Below are 14,431 nucleotides of genomic sequence, written 5' to 3' on the forward strand. Positions count from 1 at the left end.
GCGTCACGGAGTCCTCCCCCCGATATTGTGTCGTCACTGTCATTCTCCCCCTCCGATGTAAAGATATGTGGTGGCCGGTCGATGTCGTCCGGCAGGGGGGTTGCCTGCAGGTCGATCACCGCTTGTAGAGCCTCTCTTCGTTCCTTCACAATTTGCTCTAGGTCAGGAGAGTCCTGAGTGTGTGCACGATCTCTGCCACTCATTCCACCCCGCGGGCGCCGTTGTGATCGCTTTCCGGATCGTGAAGGTTTAGGGTGTGGGTCTCTTGCGATCTCCGCCCTAGACTGTCGTGTGCAATGCAGGTCCGCCCAATCTTGGGCTTCCGCGGCGTTGGCAAAAAACACAGTAGAATCGGCGTGGACCACCCTGAGGCGAGCTGGGAAAAGCAAAGAGTATTGAATATTGTTCTCTCGCAGTCTGCGTTTTACATTCAGAAAGGAGGCCCTTTGTTGTTGAACTGCTCTAGCATAGTCCGGGAACACCATTATTCGTTGGTTGTCGACCCGCAGGGTGCCCGCCACACGTGCCGCGCGTAGTATCGCATCTCTATCCCGGAAGTGGAGAAACTTTGCTATCAGCGGCCTTGGGGGTGCCCCCGGGGGCGGTCTGCGAGCCGGGACCCTGTGGGCTCTTTCCACAGAGAAGAATGCGGAGCGATCCTTTTCTGGGGTGAAGGACTTCACCCATGTCTTCAGATATTGCAGGGGGTTCGTGCCTTCGATTCCTTCGGGCAGCCTTATTACGCAAATGTTGCAGCGCCTTGAGCGCCCTTCTAAATCGTCCGCCCGTTCCTCCATAATGGTTAGGCGATGTAGCACCTCCTGGAGAGTCTGCTGGTGCTTGTCGAGCGTTGGCTGTACGTCCTCCATTTTCTTCTCCCCGTCCTTCACCCTATCCACCAGTTTCCGATGGTCATCACGGATAAGGCTGATGTCCGTCGCCAACGTCCCGAGTCGCTCCTCCATTGCGACTCTGGAATGCTCAGGGGCAGCCAAGACCTGGTCGAGCTTGACGGAGACCGAGGAGTCAGGCTGCGTCTCCACCGCGCCCACCCAGGTCCGGGCTCTGGGCATCCTCTCTGGGGCCGTCTCGGGAACCGTCGTCTGTTGTGTCCCCCTGGGCTTCCCCATCGCCGCGGTCGGAGCACTTCAGTGCGCTGCTCGTCTGCTGAAGACGCGGGCCTCCCCTCCCCCCAGGAAGGCAGGGGGGTCTCCTCAGGAACGACCCCGCACCAGCGACCCGTGCCCCCGGCCGCGGCCTCAGAGTTCCGCTATAGACCGCCTCAGGTCCAGGAGACACTCCGCTATCCTGCCCTCGCCTGCGGGCCACCAGGGAGTCGCCGGCCGTCGATCTCGGGGATCAGTAGTCAGAGCAGGTGACAGGCTCTGTCTCCACACGCTTCTCCCCTCGCTGCAGGCCGTCACGGGTTCGGTGAACACTTTGTACTCTGGGTGCCATCCATTTGTGTGCCTCCCGGTAAGGCAGGGCGTCCCACTGGTGCTCGCAATCTCCGGCCTCCGGTGCGGGTCCCAGGCTCCTCTACAGCGGTGTCTCGCCGGGCGCCATTTTGAGGTCAGGCGTCCCGGCCCAGCGTTGAAATACACCAGGGCGTCCCCCGCAGCTCCGCTCCCACCGCGGGTGTTGCAGCCTCCAGGCGCCCCCCGGGGGATGTAGCCGCCGGTGTCATGGCCGCCCTGTCTCCTTGCACCGCTGCAGGCAGGGGAATGATCGAGCCCTCAATCAGCCGCTGGTACTGCACCGGGATTGCCCCGATGGGGACCCCCAGGGAAATGCGCCGGCTCCAGTACAGTCTTCCCCCAGGGTCACCGTCCCGAAGCTCCGGGACCGCTCACCGCCATCTTGCGTCACCGAGTCTTGGTGCGGCGTCTCAACGCCCCGCTGTTGCACTTCTCCCTCACTGCGCCGCGTCTCCTCAGGGTAGCAGACGCCAGAGCCGTTCCGACACCCAGGGTTGCAGTTTCAAGTGGGAGCAACGCCTGGAGTCGGTCATTTGTCCGGCCCGATTGGGGAGCCCTAGCAGACTGCGACTGCCATGGTAGCCGGCTTGGCCACGCCCCCCAAATCGGGGGGTACCTTGCGCTGAACCTGACCCCAGCCCCCTTGGTGGTAATGTTGTCAAGTAAAGACACCCGCCCTGAGTGGGATTATGTTTGCAGGGATTAGGGGTAACTGGGGGGAAGCTTAACTGTTTTGGGACCAGGTTCCAACACTGCGGACCTATCACAACTGGTTATACATCAAAACTATGCATAGGGCTAAATTTTTAGTGTATTGCGGGGGGGATGTACACTCTGGGTCCTGTGTCCGTTGCCCTATGTGGGCCATGATCTCGAGTATGTTGTCGGGGGGGTCTGTTGTGCTTGAAAGGGAGGCTGCGAGGTGACTAGTGGCAGTGCGGCCTCAACATATTTTCCTGGGCATAAGCAGATTAGAGACTTCGTCAGGAGAGGGGTGAATGGAAGGGAGTGATCGTGGTCCTAAGTATCTGTTTCCCTCAGATTAATGTATCTGCCATTTGGGGGGGGTCACCAGGGGTGGAGTCATTGACTCTGCTCGGGATATGCTTGTGTACCTGGAATCTTCCTCGGACAAGAAGCTGGGCGGTCATTCTCCCCGTCCGAGTTCGCTGTGGTTGGATCTAGATATGCCGCTGCTTGAATGGCTCTTTTGCGTTTGGCTATTATTTCCTCGAGGTTGGGGGGGACCGGTGAGAGGGCTCTGACGTTTGTTCCTTTCGCTGAGAGATTCTTTTCCCCCGTTGGCGCTTCCTTTATGGTTCACTTGTGTTTTGGACTGCTTCCTGGTGTTTACTGTCCTGTACATGGAGTTCCATCCAATCAAAGACTGCCTTTGGGTCTGTGAAGAACTTAGTGCCGCCTTCATGTATGATCCTGAGGCGGGTCAGGAAGAGCCGTGTGTTTTAGACTCCTTTTTGGCGGAGCATCCGTTTTGTTTCCAGGAATGCGGCTCGCTGCTGCTGTATTGCCCTAGAATAGTCTGGGAAGACCATCACTTGTTTATCTTTCACTTGAAGTGGCCCATGTTGTCTGGCTGCTCTCAGCACTGTGTCTCTGTCATAAAAGTGGGGTAACTTTAGGAGCAGCTGTCGTGGAGGTGCCACTGGAGGAGGTCGCCAAGCAGGGACCCTATGCGCTCTCTCCACTGAGAAAAAGGGTGTGAGTTTGGAGTCCGGGGTGAATGATTTGAGCTACGTCTTCATGTACCTCACCGGGTTGGATCCTTCTGCCCCTTCCAGTAAGTTGATCACTCAGATATTGCTTCATTGGGACTGCCCTTCTAAGTCGTCTGCTCTCTCCTCTAGCCTGGAGAATCGGGTTTTGAGGTCTCGTAAGGTTTCTTGCTGTGACTTAGCTAATGGCTGAAGGGTGGCAAGGGTTTTCTCTCTGTCTGCTAGCTTACGTTTGTGATCTCGCAACAGGTTAAGATCCGAGGACAGGGCACGGAACCTGTCCTCCATCGTGGCTTACCAGATATTGACTGCGAAGTGGCTGTCTTGGCTCCGGGCAGTTGATCAGAGGCCATCGGGAGCTGACGTCCCTCTGGGGCCGGTGTCTGCGATCCTGTGTTAGAGCGTAGGCGCCCCATGATACATCTGGTCGTTTGGCAGGATCACCTTCTTGTGTAATATCTTGAGTGGCCTAGTGGTTTCAATCACCTGTGCTAGAAGATGGGCTGCTGCCGTTGTCTCCAGGAGGGTCTCCCAGACTTTGATGCCCACCGGTTAGCGGGCACGGCCTCTGCCGGTATGTTAGCCTCTGGAGGGTATGGGCGGCTGAGGCTGTCAGTTTCTTTTGTCTCTAGAGTGCTTCAGCGGACTTTAGTATCTGGAATTCCGCGGCGCATACGTGGCTCACTGTTCTGGTATTGCACTCTTCTGCAATCCGCTGATGCGGTTCTCCAGTGGTCATTTCCTCCAAGCTTGACCTGCGTGGTGTTGCTAATGCTCAGCCATGTGCGTCTTTCCTCTATCCCCTTGTTACTTTGGACTGGTTTTCAACGGCTTTGTTCAGTGATGCTTGCGGAGTGAACCTCTGTATTGCGACCTGGTTGTAACCTCAACGTCCCTTAGCAATCCCTTATAAGCAACATGCAACCTGTCCAGGGCATGTATATAGGACAGCAGCTTCTCAGCAGTAGTAGTCTTCTCTACACTGTACTGGTATGGGTTTTGATAAAAACATGTCTATCGTCTGAAGAACTATAACTCCAGCAGTAGTGAAACCTGGTAAGCTGGTTTTCAGGAAGAGGGTAGATGGGGCGAACTTCTCTTCTGATGGATACTTCCAACCATAGATTCCTCACCTTTTGTTTGGTTGTTACTCCCACTCACTTTGGTTCTCTGTTGCCATGGTTCTACCTGCTGTATACAAGGATGTATGTCTGTCCTCACGCAGGCCATTCAGGACGGCAATGTTGCAGCAAAATTCACCTTTAGATGTAGGCTTGATGCTAAAGACTGCATAGGCAGAGCGATCAACACTAGTGTGGCGCTCCGATGTCGCCTCTGGGAAACATCCTTTACAATGACTCCGGAACAGCGAGTTCCGGAGTCACAGAACGACTTGCACAAACAACGACTTGGCCTGAACCACGCATGTGCGTGGTTCAGGCTAAGACGGTGTAGTGTGCGGGATGGGCAGTCACGAGCAGCGTCAGGAAAGTTAGTTTTTAGAGGGTGAGAGGAGTTCTGAGTAGATTTTAATTGGTGGGGGTATTAGTGTTAATTTTAAGGGGGTGGTGTTTTAAAAGAAATATTATTTAGGGGTTGGGAGGGGTCATGATCGATTTTGGGGGGGGGTGGGAGTTTTTTTTTGTTTTTTTTTAGAGGGTGGGAGGGGTAGGAATTCGTTTTAAGGGAGTCGGGGGGGGTTTCGTATTAGTTTTTGGGGGGGTGGAGGGGTTCATGATGGTTTTAGGGGTGGGAGGTATTCGAGTTACGTTTTAGGGGTTGGGAGAGGTTTGTGGAAGTTTTTAGGGGGTGGAAGGTGGGGGTGGTACGGGGTAGATTTTAGTGAGCGGGGGGTGGATAGGAATAGATTTTAGAGGGAGGTTTTACCATGCATTCCTTTATCACAAACATTCGTGATAAAAGAATGCGTGGTAAAAATAATTGTTGAGACGCAGTCGTAGTAAAGACCACGTGGTTTAGGGAGTCGTGTTGAGGAACTCGTTGTTCCAACATTCAACCGTCACCTCTAGATGAGGTCCATGGATCTCTCCTTGGATGTTCAGTCTTTACTGATGGACATGCCGTTTGATGGCTCTCGCCTTTTCGGTGAAAAAGCCTAATTGGTCCTCCAGCGATTTATCGAAAGAAGGGCCACGTCTCACTTTTAGGGCCTGTTTGTCCCAATACTGCAGTTCCAACATCAGTTTTCTCCTCTTCGTGGATACAGTAGGGGCTTCCAGTTCCACACCAACCTATGCAGCCAGTCCAGCTAACCGCAGTCATTTATTTGCCTAGATACTGGATCCTAAAGACAACATAGACAGCAGGGGCAGCAACTGCAGCCTAGTCTTCTGCCCCTCCTGTTGTCTCATCAGTAGCATGTCCATCGAGGCACACAGCCACCCTGTCGGATGCAGGATCTGGTATTTCTCCAGGGTGGTAAGTAATCACTTTGTGCAAGTCAGTCCTGCAAATTCTTTTGCAGGATTACGCTCTTCAGTTCCTGTCCACCCCGATTCAACTTCCATCACTCTCAGAGCAGCTGATTGGGATTCACCTTACTGTTTTACAGCAGGAAGTGCAGACCCTTTTGGCCAAAGATGCCATAAAGAGGGTGCCAGCATCATAAGTAGGACCTGGTTGCTACTTCAGCTACGTTCTGGTGGCAGACAAGGACGGAGGTCTTTGTCCTATTTTAGACCTTCACGCTCTCAATGCCTTTCTGCTGAAAGACAAATTCCAGATGTTTACCCTGGCCCAGGTCTGGTCTATCCTCACCTTTTGGAGACTGGATGGTAAATGTTGGACTTGCAGGATACCTATTTCCACATCCCCCATCCTGTCATCCTACAAGGGCTGTCTGGTTCGTGGTGGGAGAAGAGCACTTTCTGTTTGTGGTTCTCTCATTTGGCCTCACCAGTGCCTCTAGGGTGTTCAAGAAAGTGGCGACTGTGGTTGCTGCCCACTTTCGGAAGTTGGGGGTGGCAGTCTTTCCCTTCCTCAATGGCTGGCTGCTGAAGACTAGCTCGCCCCAGGCAGTCGCTCCCCACCTCCAGACTACGGAGAACTTCCGAACATCGTTGGGGTTCACTATCAGCTTACCAAAGGCACATCTAACTTCGGAGATGCTCCACTTTATTGGAACTGTTTTTAACATGGCACAATTTTGTGCCCTTTCTTCGGAGCACAGAGTCCAGAACATCCAGGCTATGATCCCAATGTTTCTGTCCTGGATCTCAGTGAGGATGGTTCTGAGGTACTGGGATTGTTGGCCACCTGCATCCTGCTGGCCAAGCCTGCCTGATGGCACATGCACTCTCTGCAGTGGGATTGGAAGTCCCATTGGGAACAGCATCAGGGGAATCTGTCCGGTTATGTCCATATTTCGAAGGAGACTGCAAAAGACCTGCAGTGGTTGCGGCTGGACCGCAGTTGGATCAGAGGCAGACCCCTTTCCTTACACCTCCCAGAGCTAACAGTGGTAACAGATTCATCACTCCTGGGTTGGGGAGGCCATCTAGGAGAGGTGAAACTCAGGGCATCTGGTCTCCAGCAGACGCCCAGCTTCACATCAACCCTTTGGAATTGCAGGCCCTAAATTTGGCATTTAATGTCTTCCTGCCACCCATCAGAGGGAGGATGTTGCAGGTGCTCACGGACAACGCCATTGCCATGTGGAATGCCACAAACAGCTGGGTGGGTGGGGTCGTGGACTCTGTCAGGAGGCATTACACCTCTGGAAATGGCTGGATCACCATAAAATTTTCCTGGTGGCACACCACCTGGCACAATCTTTAAATACCAGGCCGGATGTTTTCAGTTGCCACCGCCTTGCCAGTCCTGATACAGCTACATCCAGACATTGCTTTGTGTATCTTGCATGAATGGGAAGAACTTTGGCTTGATCTAATTGCCAGTGGCGAGAATGCACAACTTTAGCATTTTTTGTGCAACGGCGTTTCAGAGACGGCTCTCTCTCATAAATGCATTCCACCTGGAGCTTCTTGCCCCTGTACCCCTTCCTGCAGCTACCTCTTCTGCTCTGAGTTCTCAAGAAAATCAGGACTGACCAGGCCCAAGTCCTCCTAGTACCACCGGATTGAGAATGAAGAGTGATTGTGGCACCTGGACATCCTGAGCATGAACATCAGTCCCCTGATCAAGCGGCTCCTTTAAAAGGATCTTCTGTTGCAACGACAGGGCCAGGTCCTGCACCTGGACCCTCGCAATTTTCATCTCTAGGCTTGAGATATCATATTGAGCGGCTTGAATGCATTTGACCTCCCACCCGAAGTTCTTGATGTCATTCTGGCTTCCAGGTGTCCCTGCATGAAATCGGTGTACACCTGTTATTGGGACAGGTTTGTGGTGTGGTGCAGTACTCAACAGATTGACCCCCTTCAAGACAAACTATCCGAAGTGTCGCTTTTTTGTTGTCGCTAGCCAAGCAAGGACCTGCTTTGGGCATACTTAAGAGTTAAATCTCAGCTCTTTTTGACAATTTCGTAGTGGCCTGACCAGCCGTCTTTATTTAAATCACCAGTTGTAATGCTTTTTTAAAAGGTTTTGCAGCATGTGTTTCTGCTTACACCTTTCATCATGCCTCAGTGGGACCAAAACTTAGTTCTCACATTCCTAACGTGTAGTCCCTTTGAACCGCTGCACAGCCATCCTTTGTGGCTCCTCAATCTAAAAGCGGTTTTCTCATCACCTTATCATTGTTATGGAGGGTGGGTGAGCTACAAAACCACTCGGTAAATCCGCTGTACACAACATTCTTTCCATCGAAGCTGGTGTTGACAATCCAAGCCTCCTTTTCGCCCAGAAGCAGAACTCCTTTTATCATCATACAAAACATAGCCTTTCTGGCTTTATTTGCTCCCCCTAATCCCTCTTCAGAAGTGGAGAGACTCCATCGACTGGATCCCAAAAGAGTTCTTGGCCTTTACATTGATCATGCTAGAGAGCAAATTGTGTGGATGATCAGCTGTTTGTTGGATTCGTTGGAGAGAAGGGCTTAGCAATGCAGAAATGGACCATTTCTCACTGGATTGTTCGTGCATCGAAATGCGATATGTTCTGCCTAAGAAGCAGCCCTCCGAAGATTTGCAAGCTCATTCCACCAGAGCCTCGACAGTTAATACTGTGTAGGCAGACAGAGTGCCTGTTCTGGATGCTTGCCAGGCTGCTAAGTGGCATCATTTCATAAGTTTATGTTTAAGTTTAAGTTTACTACTCTTTGGGCAGCCAGGTCTGACAAGAAGAGCACTTAGTCCTTTGGACCTTTTGATCTGAGCCAATTCGTGAACCGCCCATCAAGGAGGTACTGTTTGGTATCTGCTCAAAAAGTGAGGAATCTGCAGTTAGAAGTATCCATTAGAAGAAGTCATTAGAAGAATAAGCTTACCCACGGTAAAATTATTTCTGTGGGATACTCTAACTGCAGATTCCTCGGGGATTATGCCATCCTCCTCTTTCTGTGAGCTGGACTGTTTTTCTATCTAGTAAGGTCCCAAGTCTAGAGATCTGCACACTGGTCAAAGCCAAGCTGCTGTTGGACTCTGCATCTGGGGGCACGGACAGACTAGAAAGCAACTGAAATATGGAGCTCCATATGTCACTTTCAGAGTGGAACACCATTGGCGCTGAGCTACACAGCCCCACCTAGCTGCACTGCTGCTTGAAATGTCCAGATCTTGTTTGACACTTGGGGAATACTAAAAAGTCAGTGGGTTGAGAGCAGAACTTGTTGAAGAAATGTAGAACATCACATCTTAGAAAAAAAGCACGGCCCACAAAATGCTGGGATATGTTAAATGTTCATAGTGTGACGGACTTTACAACAGTACACCATGCTTGGGGACTACAGTAGGGACCGTGATCAGTGATTTAAGCAAAGCACTTTCAGCAAAATATAATGGTTATGGTGCTACTGATGAGGCTTGTAGCAACTTTGCTGGTCTGCTAATTTCATGCGTTTCTGAGGGTGTTTCATGCCTGTTAACAATCCATTTATGCGTAGAGTATCACCGAAATACGTACCTTTCATAGCTGGGTTCTGTTCTCTTGTGGTAGCTCTACACAGCAAACCAACTCCACTGTGGCAAAACGCGCTGACATTTTTTGTTGCAGATAGGAAGTCAGATTGCGTGAGACGCCACTGGAATCTGGGTCTGTGACTGGGACAATCCTAGTTCGTGAATCAAAATCTCTTGGCAGGCCAAGCCATTAATGGTGTTCTCTGATATAAAAACTGTGAAATGGAGTGGGGGGGGGGGGGAGTTGGGGGGGGGGGGGGGGTTGAGCGAATATATGAGAGTCATAGCTGACCTGACCACATGAAGCTACTAATCCATCTCATGGTCATACAGTTTCTTAGGAAGAGAAGTGCCATTAGTGTTGGAGGCAGATTAGAAGCACTGCAGGAGGCAGATCAAGGGATGAGTGAGATCTGTCATTACTGAAGGCCAATGCTTTAGATTCAGCCTAACTCAAAGCATTTTTAAGCTCACACATGCATGGAGATACACTACCAAAATGACGCTGAAAAATTGTTTCTCTACTCTAGCTTCCCCCTAATCTCAAAAGGGTGACTAGCTGGGGCAAAACCAGCAAAACAAAAATGCTTTAAAAAGTTTGGGAAAGTTAAATATTCAAGAGAGAACTAGGCACAAAAGATTGACATTTAAGGATGCGTCCATCTCAAGTCTCACAAATACATCAATCCATATGTAGTGATGTGGGAACACATTTTTAAGGCGTGAACTTTAAAGTAATATTTATCCTTCTTTGCATGTTCCACAGTTGATTTATGTGTTTTTCTTTCCCTCCTAAGGCGAGGTCACAGCGTATTGAAGATTCAGCTTCCCTGCAAGGAAGAGCATGTCATACTTGTGCGACTATCCAAGATCCAGCGGGCGCTCTACACAGAGTTTATGAACCGCTTTCGAGATGCTGGCAACAGCGGTTGGCTAGGGCTGAACCCTCTCAAGGCTTTCTGTGTCTGCTGCAAGGTATGATTGAGCATGGATGAAATGTCTTGCTCTCGCCCCTCAGATAATACAGAATCTTCCACATGGTAGCTCAAATTCACAGGGCATAGCATGAGACATAGCACAGCACCTTTAGAAAAGGGTTTTATTTTACAAAATGCAAAGAACTTTTCTTTGAATAAGGCTTGGGGTTTTATTTTACACAATGCTCTCTAACAGAAAGACTTTCCCAGATTTCAAATGCACAACATTCAAATACACAAAGAGATATAAATGTTTATATGCAAGCAATAATAACACACTTGATAGATGCAGCAGTTAAATGCATGAATAATACCATGAATAAACAAGCAGCAAATAATATGAAACAACACTCAAGAAAATATAAAATGCTGTACGTCCTGCAAGAGATCAGTAAGATATATACATCAAATGATTACTTTGGATGTGCACCTCAACTCACTCACACATCACAAAGAAAGCACCTCAAATGATCAAAGCCACTGGCCAAACACCACAATGGCAATAATCAAAGCTTAAGCACCTCAAATGACCACAGCCACTGGAATCACGCATCACAATGGCACTAGTCAAAACTCAATACTTCACCTGGTGCAAACCTTGCATCTTAGCCCACTCCTGACCGGGGGATTGATTAACAGCCAGGGATAAGAGCCTCAGCAGCCAGGGTTCCTCGCTCCGAAGTAGACACGTACGTCCCTGTTTGGATTCCAAATCCCAGTTTCTAAGTCAAGAATCCTCAGCTTCATAATCTCAAAACACACTAGAAGGTTCGAGAGAAACCTCCCCCCGCGCCAGAGGAATCTTACCAGAACTGGCCAGCTTCCAAGCAAGCCTTCCCTGGCTCGAAGGAGTTCCCACGTTCCCTTCTCCAATCTCACATGTTCCAGCCTTTATCTTGGCGAAGCTCACAAAACCTTCCGGGTACATTAAACAATCTCTCACAAAAACAATCCTTGAACGTGATCAACCCAAACAACTTGCAAGCGCTGCTGTGCACGCAGAAAAGCTCAAGCAAGGCAGAGTCAGAAAACAGGATGACATGAGGCCATGTCAAAGCCAATAGCAAGAACTTCATAATTCTCATCAATGTACAACACAATGCACATTTGTGAACAACTGCTTATAGATTCACATACTTCATCTTTCAATGTCCTATAGCATCACATACTTCATCTCTCAATGTACAACACCGAGCACATTTGTGCTCACAACACTGCTCTTAGAGACCAAAAAGTACATTCCACACCTCTCTCTCTCATGCTTTCTAATGCACATCCCACATGTTCTGTCCTTGGCAAGGCTGCTCTACTCCTTGACAACTCCCACTGAATGACAGCAAGATTAAAATAAAAACTTTTTAAGAGAAACAGGCATATGCAGGACATCGTACATTCAGGCTGGGGTAAAATAATGGTAGCCAAAGGTCATCACAGGGTGTCGGACCACAAGAGTGCCTCTAGCACTACATCATTTTAGTGTATCATGCTCTTTTACAGATTGGCTGTTGTGTAAAGATGCTCTGCATTGAGATAGGCGATTTGACCTTTACTTATTGAAAGCCAAGTGGAAGTTAAACTCTCTTTAGAATTGGAAAGTAACTAGATCAAGTTTTCGAAAACGTTGGGATGGGTGAATGGTATAGATTCAGCGAGCTTAGACCTTTTTTGGCTTGATGCATGCTGTGATGTTCAAGAGGTGAAGACCAGACCTTAATGAAAGATAGTTGTCATTGTATGATAAACTTGGATAAGGCAGAAAAATGTGAAGCCAGCTTCTGCATTACTCTTGCAGGCAGATCACTGTAGAAGTAGATGTTTGCTTATAAGATATGTAGTGACAATCAAATACGCGTATTCTAACCTACTCCTGGTATTCCCATGCAAAAGGTATTACATCAGCATTTCTAAAGTTTCCCTTTTCAATGAAAGACCACTCAAAAGACACTTCAAAACAAAATATTGGAAAGCTCATTAATTTGACACAGCAAGCATGTAAAAAAGCATTAAGAAAAAAACAGTTGCAATACGTAGTACTACAGGAACAGAAATGAAGAAAAATGGGTTTATTTCTCATAAGAAAAACAAAAAGAAGGAAGGTAGAGGTAAATTTAGGGTATACCCCTTGAGAAAGGGAAAAGTGAAAAGGAAGCACAGTAGATGAAAAGGAGACGGTGATACAGGCAATCAGGGTAAAGCATTGGCACAGTCAATAGGTCTTGCCTATCACTGGTATTTGAAGATCTTTTGATTTTGCCAATGTTTTTTATCCATTCTGTTCTGCATCAGCAAAAAGAAAAGAAAAAAAAGCAATGCTTGATTGCTGATTCAGAACAACATTAACAAAAAGAACAAAAAGTTACATGTGACTTATACATGCACATGCTTTTAATTTTCTCTTTAAAGCTTGTGGACGCTGATCTTGGATCAGTAAATTAAAAATTAAATAAAATTGTGAAAGTATGTTAAAGAAAAAAGTAGCTGGTAGCAGATTACAGTTGCTGGGACCTTCAAAATATGGGGGAAAAAATTATAAATTAAAACAAAAAAAAGGAATGGATGTGGGGGGAAGTTAAATGGGAGAGCTAAAGGTCAGTGTTGGAGTAGGGCAGGAAGCAACAAACCTCTTTTGGGAGTAAGTGTGACTGAAAAATAAAACACAAAGAAAGATGGGATGGATGCTGGAAGTTGTGAACGACATGGTCGTTGGTGTTGGGGTGGGGGGGGGACACTGAGACCACATCAAGGTATGGGTTGATTGGAGTGGGAAACAACAGCACACAACAGAGAGCAAGAAAGCAAATGCACTCCTGTGACGTTCTAAGCTAAAAAGAACAAGCATTGGCATAGTCAATAGGTCTTGCCTTTGGGTCCTTGTAAGTGTTCAGTTGAGGCTGGAGGCACATCGCTCAGAAACATCGGTCCATGGATCCAGAACACATCGGGAATAGGGTGGGCTACATATGTTGATGCACTATGATGATGAAACAGGCAGCATTCCACAGGCACAATACTGCACGTATCCAGAGTGCATAGGCCATAGATAGATAGGGTGGCCATCACATGTTTGAACACCTTTATGAAGAAGGAGGGATCCTCCCACTGACACATCTGTGCATGTATCCAGAACACATTGGGACTGATTCACAATGCAAAAATTACAATTTTGTGTTAGCATACACACTGTAGTAACTCTACTGCTTTTTGGTATTCACAAACTACGAGTGTTATTTATCATTAGTAATTTTACTAGTACTAAATTACACTCGCAGGGCCTCTTTCACAAAGGTAAATGTACACTTTTGTGAAAGTTTACTATTTTCTTGTTATTTCCAAACTCCGACTTAAAAGTAGGCTTACGACTGTGGAGACTCCACAGTCAGAGCAGAGAAAAAAGTTTACCTTTGTGAATCTTGCCCATTGGGTAAAGGGTGACCCCCACATGTTGGTGCACTATGATGAAGCAGGGAACATCCTGCAGATACATCGGTGTATGTATCCAGAACACATCGGGATTAGAGCGGCCCTCGAATGTTGGTGCACTATGATGAAGAAGCAGGGAGCATCCCACAGATACACTGGTGCATGCACACAGAATACATCAGTTTAGTGTGCACTTCACATGTTGATGCACTGTGACGACGAAGCAGAGAACATCCCTCGGGCATAACACTGAAAAGAAACTGATCTTCTCTCTCAAAGTGACACGAGGCGAGCTGGAACAGGGGTTTAAGGGCAGACCGATGTATCTACTCAGAAAGCATCAGGAATTGGTATGATGTGAGCTTTGTATCTTGGTGCAATCTGAAGAAAAAGCAGAGAAGATCAAATATATCTAAAGCAAAAGTGAAAAAAGATTGAGAGAAGGGAAGTGAGGAGTCATAACAAACTATCTGTACATGCTGTTACTACGAGAGTACTATTTTTATCTATATTGCTTCATACAGTGGGTAAGCGCGCACCTGATATTTATTTAATGTTTATCTATAGCAGGCAAATTATCACTGCAGATGTTAGTTATGTTGCACTGCTTTAGAGAGAAAGGAGGAGAGTGAGCAATCTTGCAATATGTAAGCTACAGGTTAGTCATATAACCAGGACCACTGGAATTATGTGGCAGGGGAGCCCCAAATTATGTGGCAGAAAAAGGCAAATTATACAGCATAATGTGCCACTTTTTTTTATAATATTACTTCTTTATTTTGTCG

General features: G+C 48.1%; 1 protein-coding gene across 2 annotated transcripts in view; it reads left to right on the forward strand.

The window, feature by feature from the left end:
* RAD54L2 (RAD54 like 2) overlaps positions 1-14,431 on the forward strand; it is a 682,650-nt gene that overhangs the window by 354,270 nt on the left and 313,949 nt on the right. For both annotated transcript variants that reach the window (XM_085625105.1, XM_085625106.1), the window contains exon 11: positions 10,047-10,224. In XM_085625105.1, the coding sequence (XP_085481231.1) occupies positions 10,047-10,224 (178 nt within the window). The remainder of the gene's footprint in view (positions 1-10,046; positions 10,225-14,431) is intronic.

This window comes from Triturus cristatus, chromosome 9, assembly GCF_964204655.1.
Source record: "Triturus cristatus chromosome 9, aTriCri1.1, whole genome shotgun sequence".
Taxonomy (NCBI): Eukaryota; Metazoa; Chordata; class Amphibia; order Caudata; family Salamandridae; genus Triturus; species Triturus cristatus.